The 14,002-nt window shown below is 37.6% G+C and overlaps 1 protein-coding gene and 1 long non-coding RNA gene across 19 annotated transcripts in view; one reads left to right on the top strand and one right to left on the bottom strand.

Moving 5' to 3' along the window:
• The window catches only part of LOC104912568 (uncharacterized), a 98,041-nt gene that overhangs the window by 71,425 nt on the left and 12,614 nt on the right, over positions 1-14,002 (top strand). For 5 of the 18 annotated variants that reach the window (XM_085232592.1, XM_085232590.1, XM_085232593.1 and 2 more), the window contains 3 exons: positions 476-577; positions 5,583-5,655; positions 10,521-10,723. The exons of 1 other annotated variant lie outside the window; for it this stretch is intronic. In XM_085232592.1, coding sequence (XP_085088718.1) covers positions 476-577; positions 5,583-5,655; positions 10,521-10,723 — 378 coding nt within the window. Of the gene's footprint in view, positions 1-475; positions 578-5,582; positions 5,656-7,397; positions 7,495-10,520; positions 10,724-14,002 lie in introns of all 18 variants that reach the window. 12 more of the 18 variants (XR_014885407.1, XR_014885397.1, XR_014885406.1 and 9 more) reach the window with 10 other exon arrangements.
• Positions 160-14,002, bottom strand: part of LOC104912564 (uncharacterized) — a 228,954-nt gene continuing 215,111 nt past the window's right edge. The window contains exons 14-18 of the long non-coding RNA XR_014885408.1: positions 12,255-12,305; positions 10,595-10,714; positions 8,706-8,857; positions 1,425-5,228; positions 160-489 (exon numbers count right to left, since the gene is read on the bottom strand). This is a non-coding gene — a long non-coding RNA (uncharacterized LOC104912564). The remainder of the gene's footprint in view (positions 490-1,424; positions 5,229-8,705; positions 8,858-10,594; positions 10,715-12,254; positions 12,306-14,002) is intronic.

Here is a 14,002-nt window from a genome sequence, read left to right on the forward strand (position 1 = left end):
TTCCCTTCCCTTCCCTTCCCTTCCCTTCCCTTCCCTTCCCTTCCTTCCCTTCCCTTCCCTTCCCTTCCCTTCCCTTCCCTTCCCTTCCCTTCCCTTCCCTTCCCTTCCCTTCCCTTCCCTTCCCTTCCCTTCCCTTCCCTTCCCTTCCCTTCCCTTCCCTTCCCTTCCCTTCCGATTTAACTCTAGCTCATGAGGTGTTGCTCTGTTTGGGAATTTTTTTTGTAATTTTGTTGTTGTTGTTGTTGTTGTCATAGAAGTGGAGCTTTCTTGAAAGGACCAGAAGTGTTGTGGTAAAGTTTCAGTATAGTCAACTTCTCTTTGAGCATACTGCACATAATTTAAATTAGATAAAATTTCTCCTCCTTGCCTCTCCAGTACGAAAAACGGGAAGGGGAAGGGCAGAGAAAACGTTCTAGATGAGTATCTCGTTTTCTAGGTCCATCTCTTACAGTTTGTTTCCTTTCAATGTTGCTAGTTCTTGACTCGTTCCTGTTGTCACAAAGGTAGATACAAACAAGTTAGTGTCACGCACTGCATACCTCGCATCACATCTTCAGGACTAATATTCTCCCTGGAAGTAAGTGCTCAAAGAATTTGGTTTCTTTGCCTCTTGACTGCTTGGTTGCTAGTTTCTTTAGTTTGCTTTGCTACCTTAATGAAATTGTCCTTGGGGACAGCCCAAGCGGGGTGACCTAGAAGCACCTACTTTCAAGTAGTCTCTACTCATGGACACATCTCACATAGGCAGGTAAGGTATGCCTGTTAAAAAAATTCTTGTCCTTTCCAACTGCTCCAGAAAATTTCTGAGGTGCCAATTTAATCAAAAAGGGAAAAAAATGAAAGTGTAAAATACAAAACATGGCATAAATAACAAAGAGTTAGAGAAGTAGGTCAACAACATTCATTTGTGTGAACATACACATGATCACCATGTGCCTATAGGCATGTACACAGTGTGTACATGTGTATGTATACAGTTGTATGTATACAACTGTGGTGCTAATGTTACTGAGACATTATCAAAATAATTAAAGTTATCATGGGCCTTAGACAGAAAAGCACATTACACACACACCAACTACACATTATTTATATATTCATCTTTTAGAGACCCATTAAAACATATAAATGGGGTCGATGCATGAGTTTGATCAGAAGCACTCAACAGTACTCTTTTTTTTTTTTTATCAGATACCTCAAAATGATTTCATGACTTGTTTTCTCAGTATGTGTTCCTTATGGCTTTTTATTTATTTTGATAACATATGGGCCACTAAATATAAGCTTTATCTCCAAAACTCTAGAGTTAAGCATCATCAGAGACATGAATGAGTTGTGAGCAAATGGGACTGAAGGAGGCCTCTTTGGCCCCCATTTCCAATTCCAGTGTATGTTCAGATGAGTGGAAAATGTTTGCTGCTAACCTCAATGCAGAGCTTCCAGTTCACTGCACAAGTGATACACTTCCATAGATTTGATGACATGATCTGTGATCTATGAAAAGAGGAAGAGGGCACTGAGATGAACTCCAGATGCACCTATTTGTTATGCTGTGGTATCTTGAGGCCTGGCGCCATGCAAAATTGCATTTCGTAAGTCACTTTCTAGGCCATAGCATGAGACAGTAGCAGTGACATCGTTAAGCAGGGTGTCTTTGCAGAGAAAGGGTCACCTGCTTTCACAGTTTGTTAAACACTGAACTGAGCAGGAAGCTGTCTGGCGTTGCAGGATAAGCCTTCTCCTCTAGTAGGTAAGTATGCAACAGAGATGAGTGAGAATATTTTTATCACACGTCCACGCTTATAAACAGGTTATTAGCACAGCAACAGCAGGGAGGCAAAAGAAATGAATACTTGATTTGTTCATTAAAATCAAATACTTATTTACAGCTTAGATGATTAAACTCTGCACTTGAAAAAGAAAAAAAAAAGAAAAAACACCTTCATTCTGCCTGCTTGATGTTAAATAGTAAAACAGCACAGCACAGAAGTGAAAATATCCTGAAGTTCTATATCATATTCATTATCTTCACTGGTGAAGTGGAGAGGTGTGAAATTCCAGCAGAGAGAAACATGCTGTTTTAAGAGAAAGCGCTGACATGCAAGCTACGATTAGACAAAAAATGACTGCTGACATTTAAAAATCATTACAGAGAGGAAATTGTGAGTGTAATTATGTCATCATTGACACTGTTCAAGTGTGCTGATGCATTTTTGCTGATCAAAATCAAGTGTTTATATTTGTAAATAGAATGCACTTAGCAACTCTATCAATGGAGATGTTCTAGCCAAAAACTAAGGAAAATGTAGCCAAGTCACTTTGACAGAAACTTCTATTTTTCTTTTGCTTTCTATTTTTCATTATTTTGCTTTCAGAATCTTTTCTTGCTAACAAGATCATTTCTCTATTTCTCTTTATTTATTAATTTGTGTGTGTTGTCTGGGTTTTGTTTGTTTGTAAGTTCCTTGGTAGTGGGTTTTTTGTTGTTGTTTTTGTTTTTTTTCTCCCCAGTATAGAGCAGTAAGATGGCCATTCTGGAGAAGGCCAAAGGTGTAACTTCCCAATATGTGTTTTACATCCAACAGTGGTCAACAGTAGTTGACTACAGGATACAAAAGAATACTAAGAATGTACTAGCCATGCCAGTCTTTTAGCTTCCAAAATCTGCTGCTCAAGAACTTCACAGGCTGCTCAAAAACAGCAGAATTACCAAGTCTTTCTATGGCTTTAGAAATAGTCTGCTACTGGAGTCAGTACAAATGGAAACATGGTGTCAGCAGGTGGTAAAATATGTAAATGTTATCATTTACTTTGAGGAGTTTGTTGACTGTGCTAATACTGAAGTCTTGGCGCTGCATTATTTATCACAGTTCTGCTTTAAACACTGTCAAAAATCCTTTACCTATGACATATTATCACTCAATGACGGAGAAAAACGACCAATCTACAATACGCAGAAATGCTCAGTTCAAAATGGAAAAAAAATATGTGAAAATGTGTACATAATTGATTCCCAAAACATGTTTTTTGTCTCAGAGATCTGGGAGATTATGTATAAATACATTTTATAAATGTGAAAGCAGAAGTGTTTACAAAGGTTCTTGAGGAGAGTAAGAAAAGGTCTTGGCTTCTGAAATGAAATGTCCACAGCACAACCTGTCTACAAATGCTAGTCCTCCGGGGGATGGCATTTTGTTCACACTATTCTGGAACATGTTTATGTCAAAATTTAAGAAAAAGACTAAAAGCATGAACAAAGGACTTAATAATGAGACACTCAGCTTTATGAGCACAGTTATATTTGAAGGGTATAGTACAAATAGAAACATGAATATTGAATGTCAGCTATCCTAGATAAAACTAACTGTTCATCAGCCTTTGTCTTTTCAGTTCTAAAATTCCCATTGTTATTTCTTTGTTAATTTTACAAGAAATATAAGCATTGGCTTGTCTTCACTTTTCCCTCTCTATTTTTTTCCAGTCCTTTCTTTCTTGACTTTGCCCCTTGGGAATGGAGTTCTTTAGAATTCACCTATTAGTTTGCTGGCTGTCATCCTGCAGCCAGTTGTGGGGGATTTTGTTGTTGTTATTGCTGTTTTTTGTTTTGTGGGTTTCTTGTTTTTCTTTTGACATAAGGTCCATCGGTTTCCATCAGTATCCTTGTTTCCTAGATGTCAAAACGTATATCCAGTCAAATTTTGTTACCAGAATAATGTCAAGCAACTCTATAGTCACCACATCAGCAAAAAAGCTGCTTTCATAATGTCATTTTATGATTGGATGAATACTGTAATTCATTTATAGACTGATAAAAATGTCCATGTCAAATAACAGAAGTCTTTGGTAGAAATCAGTAGTTAAGGAACAAATTATAGAGGATGTCTTGGGAGAGGCTGGTCCCACTGGTAAATTCAATGACTGCCTATTAGAAAAGTGAGTACTCTAGAAATAACCCATAAAAGAGTTGGCCACAGAAATAGTTTTGCAGAGCATAGTTCAGGTAATATGACAAATTAGTACCTGACAATAGACAACAGACAAATAGACAAATTAGATCTGCATGCTGCATCTAATTAAGAGAAATGCATCCTCAGTTCTTGATTTCAATCAGAAAGCAGAATTGGAAGGAGCTGTGAATTCTTCTGGTGCCTCTCAACAAAGAGTTAAATCTACACCTGATTTTTACTTTTAGCTTTAAGTATTACTATGTTTTGTGGGTGATTTTATTATTATTATAATTATTTTTTATTTTAATTAATACATTGGCATTCCACAACCTCTCCGAGATGTTATATCCATCTTCACTTCCCAGAGACCTCTACCTGAAGTCTAACTTGAATCTTACTAGACATTAACTCATCAAATACCTATCTTACTTTTGGCAGGATGAATCTTTCACTTTTTGAGCTTAGGCCCTAACAGAGCTTCTAGCCTCTGTTACTCAGCAGTTTACATTTTCTGTCCTTCACCGGACAAGTACAGCTTTTGTCTCAGAGTATTGCTGGGTGCTTTGTATGAGGCAGAAGGAAACAAACGCTTGGCCAATTGAAACTGCTTCAGTGCTGAAATGTGAAGAAACACTGTAAGAGTTAAAAAATGCAATCCCTTGGAAACTGAAGAGTGTCTCCTTATGTTGTATGCATTCCACTATATTCTGTATAGTTTATGCTCTCATTACAGAATAATTTCTCAGTCTCATATTTGCATAATGCAAGCCATGAGCTGCTGATCTGGTAACCCAATTCTGTAACCTATTTTATTTCCATTCAAAGGTCCATTCTAAGCAACCACAAAAACCAGCAACAACACAACCACTCCCAAACCAACCAACCTAACAAAACAAGAACAATCTATTTTGTTAGTCTTTCCTCAGAGCATTCACCACAGCAACATATGAACTTCAGAAGCTACACAAAGACTAGGAAATGCCAACGCTGAAGGGCAGCTGCAGTATTTCTATTTATTATTACCAACACGAGTGCAAATAGCAGGTATAGTGATGGTATTCAGAAGAGTGATTCTATAGAAGTACTTTGGCTTTAGCAGTAGGAGAGATCACGTGGTAGCTATTTGTTTCAATGAAGTGGAATGACTTACCTTGTCAGCTTGCAGATAAGGATCAAATTCATTGTGAATAATTATCCATCCAGATTGTCTTTTCTCCATAGCATACTAAGGCAGGGAATTTACCAATACACTTAAACAACAGTAACACAAATGGGTATTTCCTGTTATTAGTAAAACATAGTATAATATGAATAATTATTCCACAATTCTTTCTAGTCTGAAAGGCTTCAGTTGTGACCGTAATAAATATAGACTGTTATATAGGGCTGCCACAGATGATACTGTTGGTCAGTCTCAAAATCTTCTCAAATCTTTCAATTCTGTGAATTGAAAGAAATATGCTATTTCTGCTGTACAAAGTGTGAAATGATCTTATGACCAAAGCGTATGTGAAAACATGCAGTGACAACTCTGGAGACCAAGCTGGATAAAATAAGAACAATTTAAATGGAATAATATGATTTACCAACTAAATATTTTCAGCTACAAAGGAAATCCATTCTCTTTCCCCACAGTCAAGTCTAATTCTGAAGATCAGCAAATCTGAAAGTGTGGGAGCAGAACAACAACCAAACAAAAAAAAAAAAGGTAAGATTGGAAAAGATGCTATCCAAATTTTATTGTTAAACATTTTTGCTTTTGAAAGTATTCTTAATTTACATTACTTGCTCAGGTTTCACTTGTTAATTTTTAATTGGTATATCTGTGAAATCAGTTGTGCTATGTGTTTACCTCAGTTACATTGTTTGTTGGGATACCTTTATGAATGCTTTGTGATGTTTTAAATCAAAGAAACGTTTTTAGAGTTAATTAGAGCTGATGACACTGAATATAATACATTGTCAGAGCATTTTGATAACATTGAAATAATTAATTAGAACCTTTTAAGCAAAGATTTTAAACAATTAAAAAAATAGAGCAGGATGAAAATTTAATATGATTTTAGCTCTGCTTCTTGCAGCAATTCTCCTGGTCAAACAATTGGTATAAATTACACAAGCATTCATAAACCGAAGTTTTATATCCATCAAAACAGCAAGGCAGGTTTAGATTTACAGACACAAATCCAAGAGAGATGGTATAGTTCCAACCTGCAGTTGGCAAAATCAGCACTTGGAGTGAAACAGATCAGGAGGCTTGGATGTTTTAATGCCAGGGCATTTGTAAACCTGGTAGGTTTACTACGCTCAGTTCATGTGAGCTGCTGTTGATAGACTTAAGATGTGGAACCAATTTATGCCAGCTAAGTGCCCGGCTTTTCTTATCATCAGTACATCTGCTTTCACTTCTAATTAAATGGTGGAAGTAGACATTGGCACCTCTGCTGAAAGTGGTCCTATGAGAGAGACTGAAAAAACTACATGGCTGCCTTAAGAGAAGTTGCTGGGCTCTGGTAGGGCCTCAGGTCCAATGTTGAGCATGTCCTGCAAGTGAGTGTGCTATTAGGTATGAGCTCTGAGAAGGACCAGAAAGTAAGTACAAGTGAAAAGGTAAGATTGAATAAGTGAAGATAATTAGAGAAGAGGTGACAGAGTTAAGAGTCTGCACACAAATAAATGAATTCCTAAATTCCGTCTTCATGTGCTTGGAGGATAATGAGAGAAGTGATTGATAGTAAAATAATTGACAGCAAGAAAAACTCATACTGGATATTAGGAAAAGTTTTCTAATGCTAAGAGCCATCATAGGCTTATCTTGCTTCTTGGGAAGCTATGGTGCTGCTTTACTGAGGTTTAAGTATAGGCTGGGCTGGCATCAATCAGAAATGAGGTAGATATGTAGGACTGCCCCAAATGCCTTAAGTGATCACTTATACTCACAGCATCTTAAGCTTTTTAGGATGCAGAAAGTGCTCCAAACTCCTGCTCATATAGAAGTGCTTGCAAGGATTGGCATTCAGTAATCCCAAGGTGCTCTGCATCCAGGAGTGCTTCTGCTACCTCTGTCCTGCTGGGGCCATACACAGCTCCCTAATGAGTATGCTAAATCAAAGCACTTCCCTGCTCAGTGTTCTGCTAATAATGATCTGATACATATGCCCAGTGTATGGTTCTGTATTATATTACTGAAGCAAGGCTACAGCACTGACCTTTTAAGCACTTAAATTCTAATTGTCCTTAAACCTTACCCAACATGTGTGAACAAAAATGTAGAAGTGTCAAAAGGTTATCCTTTCATTGTCTTCAGTAATATCTTCCAAAATTTTTTATATAAATTATTTTTTTATATATATATATATATATTATATATATATATATATATATATATATATATATATATATATATATATATATATATATATATATATATGTGTTTTTTTTTTTTTCCAGCTGCATCTGGGCTGAGAGAGTTAGTTTGCCTCTCCTTACAGTGACATAAATCACAAGTGATCATGCAAAGATGTGGACCATGGCAAAGCTGCTGTAGGTGAATAAGCTTCTTTAGAATATGTTTAACTCTGGTAAGGGGATGGGGCATTCAAGACCTTTTACAGTCCCAGTTCTTGTTGTCTTGAAAAGTTTATTTCCTTTCCAGTTTACACTGAAGAGAGGAGCAGCGTGCCCTTCTAATATGCCACTTCAGACATGAAAATTTGTATAGTGCTTCAGTGTGATTCTGGAAGCTGATTTATATACTATGTCTTGTGTCTATTTTAATACCAGGCTCTTGCTTACCCTACCTTGAAACACTGAGTCAAATCCCCACCAGAACCAAATTAAATTGGCAGTTCCTCTTGGGCAGTTAAGTCTAAGAAGGAACTGAAATTTAAAATTATGAAAGACAAATAAATAGGAAGGTCTCAAAATAAATAAATTAAATATATACATATATATCAGTATTTTAGGCACAGAGATGAAGAAAGTTCATTGATAATGTAAAGAATTTACCTGCATCTTTCTTTTTCTCTTGAGAGAATGCCTAACTTCTTGCTGAGAAGTCTCCTCCCAGGGAAGATCCCACCACCTCTACGTTGTTACTGGCTGGGTGATGCAGTGCTTTAGTTTACCACAGCTGAACAACTCTGCCTTTGACAGCCTAATTTCAGCAGTTGTTTTGTACTGGAGGTTTTAGTAAATCTTTTCAAAACAGGGTAAAGTAAGTAGGAGTATGCCATAGGTACACAGCTTGATTCTGTAAGGTAACTTACAAACCCTGCAGCTGAAGTTTTCAAAACATGCTTTCAAAATAAGAAGTTCTCAATAAATGCCTCTTGAAAGAGTAAACAACCAAAGCCACTTTGAGCTTTGATTTGTGCCTCACTTGCAATAAGGTTATCTGACCCAGCCTCACACCTCCCAGCCTCTAACTCTGACAGGTCACTATAGCATAGTGTATGTATACCACACATGCTATAACCTTGCCCTGCCAGTCACGATTAATGTGGTCGCAACTCGATTTCTTGTGGCATGCTGGATTCCTGGCCAAATTTCATTGCTAACAGGCGAAGTAGTCAGCCTGAAAAAAAGTATTTCCAGTGAGAGAAAAGGAAGACAGAGTTGCTGTTCAGGTTGTATATATATGCGTATATATATACATACATGTGTATATATATGTGTGTTTGTGTATTATTCTTGCAAGATGAAGGCTCCTTTATATTGTATTTAAGACAATTAAGACAGTTCTGAGAGTTGCCTTACCATTCCCCTTGTCAGAGAGCTGCAGCTCAGGCAGTCAGTTCAGTATGGGAGAACCAAGTGAGCCATTTGAGACTTGTGATCTTTCAGCTGCACAGCATCCCATTCAACATGTGCTACAGAAATGTAACGTGTAACAATGCAAAAAACAGAAGCTGCAAAAAAAAAAAAAAAAAAATCAATTAGTGCAAAAGCCCATATATCTATAAAAACCTGAGTATATCCACTACGTGTTGGCATTTTAAGTTCCTAAAGGTGTTCCCCTGCCTTCTTCACGGTGACTGCAGAGCTAGAACATTCTTTATATTATGATGAAAGGACAGGAGTCCTCTAGTCTCCTAAGGAGGCAGTGATAATTTTGCAGGACACTGTGGGATTCAAAGTATACAAGGTAGCACTAAACACAAAGTGTGCTTTATATCTTTATCCCCACAGCCTTGCCTCACCAAAAATCTCAGATATGACAAGCCTCAATCTTAGGAAAGAGCTTGTATAGTTTGCAAATAGTTTCCATCCTGGAAGAAGACGTGCTCAACAGAATTTAAACAATGCACATTGCATTCTCAGTTACAGTGGCATAAATTAGGATCAATTCCACTGAGGTCAGCACAGTTATGTCAGTATGAGACCCGAGGTCTGAAGCCAATTAAAACCAAAGGAGTTAATTCTCCTCTACTTCACCATAACTCAGAGCAGAATACAGCTCCTTCCTTTCAGTTAAACTCAGTCCATGTGGTGGGCCAAATCTGTCTTTAAATTTCAAGAGAATAGGTATTGAGAAACTGATTTTATGGAACTATTTCTAATTACAGTAGTGCAACTTTTGGCCCAGAGACTATTTAGTGTCCAGACATTGAGTGGCAGCCAGCAGTTGAGATCCCATCGTGCTTTGGCCAAAGTGGAGTGGAACATTCAGAGTGCAGCCTGCAAAAGCATTTCTTTGGGATTTGGGGGTACTGCAGGTCGGGCCTATTTTTTATCACAATTATTTCTCACATAGATGAGAGCAGTAATTCCAGAAATAAAGTGGACATGTGGAATGCACTCATCTACCTAGTTCCTCTCCCACCCCCAGGAATATTTTTTGACTTGTTAACTACTGGAACTTGATCCTCATGTAATACAGAAAAAGTGTAACAGTGATACCAACGACCTTAGTAAAGTGCAAGCTGTGAATAGCCCTGGTAAAGTTGAGCAGCCCAAAAAGAGAAAACTTGGTATGCCAGCTGCTTACTTCCAATGCAGGTGAATAGCTTTTAGAAATATTTAAACAAGATGTAGTATACCCAACTTCAATCTTCATTAATGAGAAAAGACAGAAGAAACGCAGTAAATCAGAAGTGCAATAAGTTCATGTACTAACATTTATCAAAGATTCTTCCTTGAAAGCTTTCTCAAGTATCTCAATAGAATGAGTACTCCTCAAGTTTACTCCTTGACTGAATAAACATGAATTTCCACTGCATGCCTCCTAAAATGAGACCATATCTTTCCAGACAGGAGGAAGAAGTACATGGAGATCCTGCCCTGTGTCTTAGAAACTTCAGTATTGCCTGGGTGTCACTAGCATTACTTAGTACATTTTTGTCCCCCCCCCCCCACGTCTTCCCCCAAGGGGTCATTTTCTAGTTACTCAATGTAAGCAGCACCAAGGAGGTTTGCAGGACTGCTCCTCAATCATTATCAATCTACACTTCTCAGACTACAACTTCATCGTAATTTACAGCTATTCTTATGAGGTCATCTCAGCTCTTTGAATACAGCAACCAGAAAATTAAGAAAACTAAGTTTTTCATTCTTTTTGTCTATTCATTCTAGCTAACAGCTACAGAAACACTGGCACAAGGCATACAGTTTTCGTTAACGCTAAGAGAGGAAGAAGACTGACTTACTTGAAGGAGAGGAGAAAACAGCACCAGCTGAAAGATCAGGGGACTGTCCACCACCTCTTCTGCCAGATGGGTGAAGGCTGTGTCCTTCCTGAATTGGCTCCACACTGCTGGGTGCTCACCCTTACAGCAGTAATTATGAGGGAGAAACATAGTTGTATACAATCAATTCCTTATTAAACATCCTCTCCTGTTATTTAACGTTGAACTGATGCAGAGCTTAATGACTCACTGCTTTCTGACAAATAATGAATATACCACACAGAGGCATTTCAGAGGCACTGAGACTCCTCCTGAATTTGAATGGAATTTAACAAGTAGATCCAGATGAAACAATGCAGAGAAAGAAAAATGAAATGTCAAAACACTTCATTTTAGTATTTTCAAAATGGCGCATTTCATTCTAGAACTGCCAAAACACTTCAATTTCAAAACAAAGACTTTTAGCTGTCCATTTTAAATTTGGCCTAGATTAAAAAGAAAAAAGATTTAAAATGTGTCTAATGGTCCAAGACAAAAAATAATGAAGCTTTTCTTTGAAGCTGAACTAAATATTTTGGGTTGAACAAAAAAGATACTTTTCCTGATTATGATTATTTTTTTGTTTTGCCAACAATTTTTTTTTTTTTAAATCTAGATTTGACCAAAACCAAAATTCAGTTCTCAAAAAATATATATAGTTGTTAGAGCAATTGACCAAAGTTTCATGCATTATGAAACTCCAGCCCTAGGTAACCCAGTGTATCAGTATACCTCCTGGAATTTAAACAGACCAGTCAGGCCCATTGCTTTCCAAATGCTATTAGAGCTTATTAATTTATTTTTAATTAGGAAAGCTCAAGGGAATTCTTTTTATAATGGTAAAATAACAGAGGTTCTATCTGATAACTCCTACTCAGAAATACTTCTCTAGCTGTGCACATGGTAGGGTTAGGTGCTTTATGACATCTCTGCTTTCTGTGGTGCTTCACTGAATGAGAATCCTACTTCACCTGATCTTGGAGCCCCGGCTGCCTGAGCATCCATTCTGCCCCAGCCTGCCTGTGCTTGGGCCCTAAGTCTTGCATGTGGAAAAGAGGGAGAAATCAGCTCACATCCAGATTCTGCTTCCCAGCAGCATTGCTGCCACATGCTTCAGCCATTTGGCCACATAAACTCCTGTCCCTAATTGAACACAGTCCTATAAAGCAACAAAGATGTGGCACTTGTGAGTCTGGTAACAAAGAGCATGGAAACGCAGCCCCAAACTGCCATCCTCCCAAGAGGTGCAGCAGCAGCACTCCACATTGGTACTTTCAGCCAGAAATATTTGGCTTGCAGGTGTTTGGCTTTCTGATGAATAGCCCTGATTTTCTACAGAAAGTAGATACTTTTTTTCTGGGAAAAAATATTCTCACAAAATCCAATTTTCCCTTTAAAGAACAGATGGCAATGGAAAATTTTTAACCTATAAGATGTAGCAACATGTGTGATTTTTCTTCTTCCGAAAAGTTCTTCTCTGCGTATCTATTGACTTCCCTTCTATGCAAAATTGCAGTAAATCTTGCTGGCTCTGAGCCTAAAACTTGCCCACTTTCCCAAGCTCTATCAGTAGAGTTATTAAAGAAAGATGTTTCCTCACTGTTTCTCATTTTCTGAGCTCGTGTCAGGAAGGACAACGTACCTTTGTACTGCATGTCACTAGATATGATGGCCATGGTCCCATGCCAGCCAGCTGGAAAAAAAAAAGGCTGCTCATAAGAATCCACAGAAACAAAGGACACCAAACAGGTCACCAGCAAAGAGCAGTTAAGCCTAGTACCTATCTGAGAAGCATAAAATCATCAGTAAAAGTTTAGTTAGCAATGGACGTGTGCAGGTTTCCTAGAAGGCTTTTTCTCACCTGCTTCCAAAAGAAAAAGCAAAGACAACTGCAAAACCAATTAATCTATGTTCTGAATTTGTTATGATTCAATCAGCAAAAGAAAGAAAATCCAGAGTCAGAGATCACTCCCTCCCCACTTCTATCACAATGGGTTACTCTCCTTAATTTTACGCAACTGTGTCATATTGTGACCAAATATTGGAGGCTTGATCCTTAACTTTGAAGTTTTTCTCTTTTGTGGAATTAAGCCAGAACCACAAAATTTTTGAAAACGCAGTGCTTGACTGAATTGAATGCAGTTTCCTCTGTGAAACTAAAACCAAACAGAAAGCTTCTACCCTTCCAAAGGGATGTTTTTTAAATAGTCTTTGACCCTCTTTCTTTGTATTTGTATTGGCTCTGGTTGTTTGATTAAAACTGTAGGACACTCAATTCAAAAGAGTATTTTTGAAAGACAAATAAGGAAACTTTGATAATTTTTCTTCAGATATCTCCTGTAATTTTGTATAAATGCTTTTCAGTTTTGGCTTACATTCTTACACACTTCAGGAATATCTGAAACTTAATTCAAGAAATACTTTACTTTGGCCCTTCTTTATAGTACTTTGATGTGTCAGTATTAATTGAATTTAAGTATTCTCTTTAGGAATATTTTATATAAAATAGAGATTTTGGAGTTCAAATATACATATGCACATGTATAGATATGTGTACACATTTATATATGTAGCCTTCAGCAATTATATATAAAGTTATAATGTGTTCAACTAGCCAAATACAATAAACAAGTCATTCATTATTTTAAAATCCTATTGACCTTAGTGATAACTTTTCCTGAAAGAAGAATGCAGACTTTAGCACCAGCAGAAATTAGTGAAGTTTAACAAAATATTTTAATAGAGCTATGACTAATTCAAAAGAACTTCTCAGAGGGAGGTTTCAGTGGCTTATATGGAGGAAGGGAGATTTCATATCAATAAATATGGTGGCATCTGCCAGATAAAATGTTTTAATAATCCTCTGGTGTGACTTCCCTCCCACTAAGATATCGGACAGTTTAGATTAACACCATATGCTGTTAAAAGAATGAGTTGGAAACCAGCGTAAATAGTAAGAGTTCATTTTACAGCATTGTTTTCCCAGCATTCCCAGTATCCCTATGCTAAGGATCACTGACGGCACAGACAGGATGATGAAAGAGGAGGAAAAGCCACAGGGAGAGGTAAAAGCATGGAGCCTACAGAACCAGGAGAGGAGGAGGAAAAGAAAGTCAAAGAGAGAGCTAGTGGGAAATTATGAGGACTAAGGGACATGTTAAGTTTTTGTAGAAAGAGTAGACAAGGGGTATTGCCCTGCATCATTGAGGATATGGTGGTTTTCAAAAGTGATGGCATAAAGCCAGGAAGGGGAATGGTTCTTGTAGAAATGTAGTAAAGAGGATGGGTAACATAAATTATCTCTGTATCTAGAGATACACAGGTAATGACATCACCTCCAGGAGGGAGAGCTGGTGTGTTAGAGGAATCAGGCAAGAAGAAGCTGCCATG

This window comes from Meleagris gallopavo, chromosome 11 (genome assembly GCF_905368555.1).
Source record: "Meleagris gallopavo chromosome 11, MGAL_WU_HG_1.1, whole genome shotgun sequence".
NCBI lineage: Eukaryota > Metazoa > Chordata > Aves > Galliformes > Phasianidae > Meleagris > Meleagris gallopavo.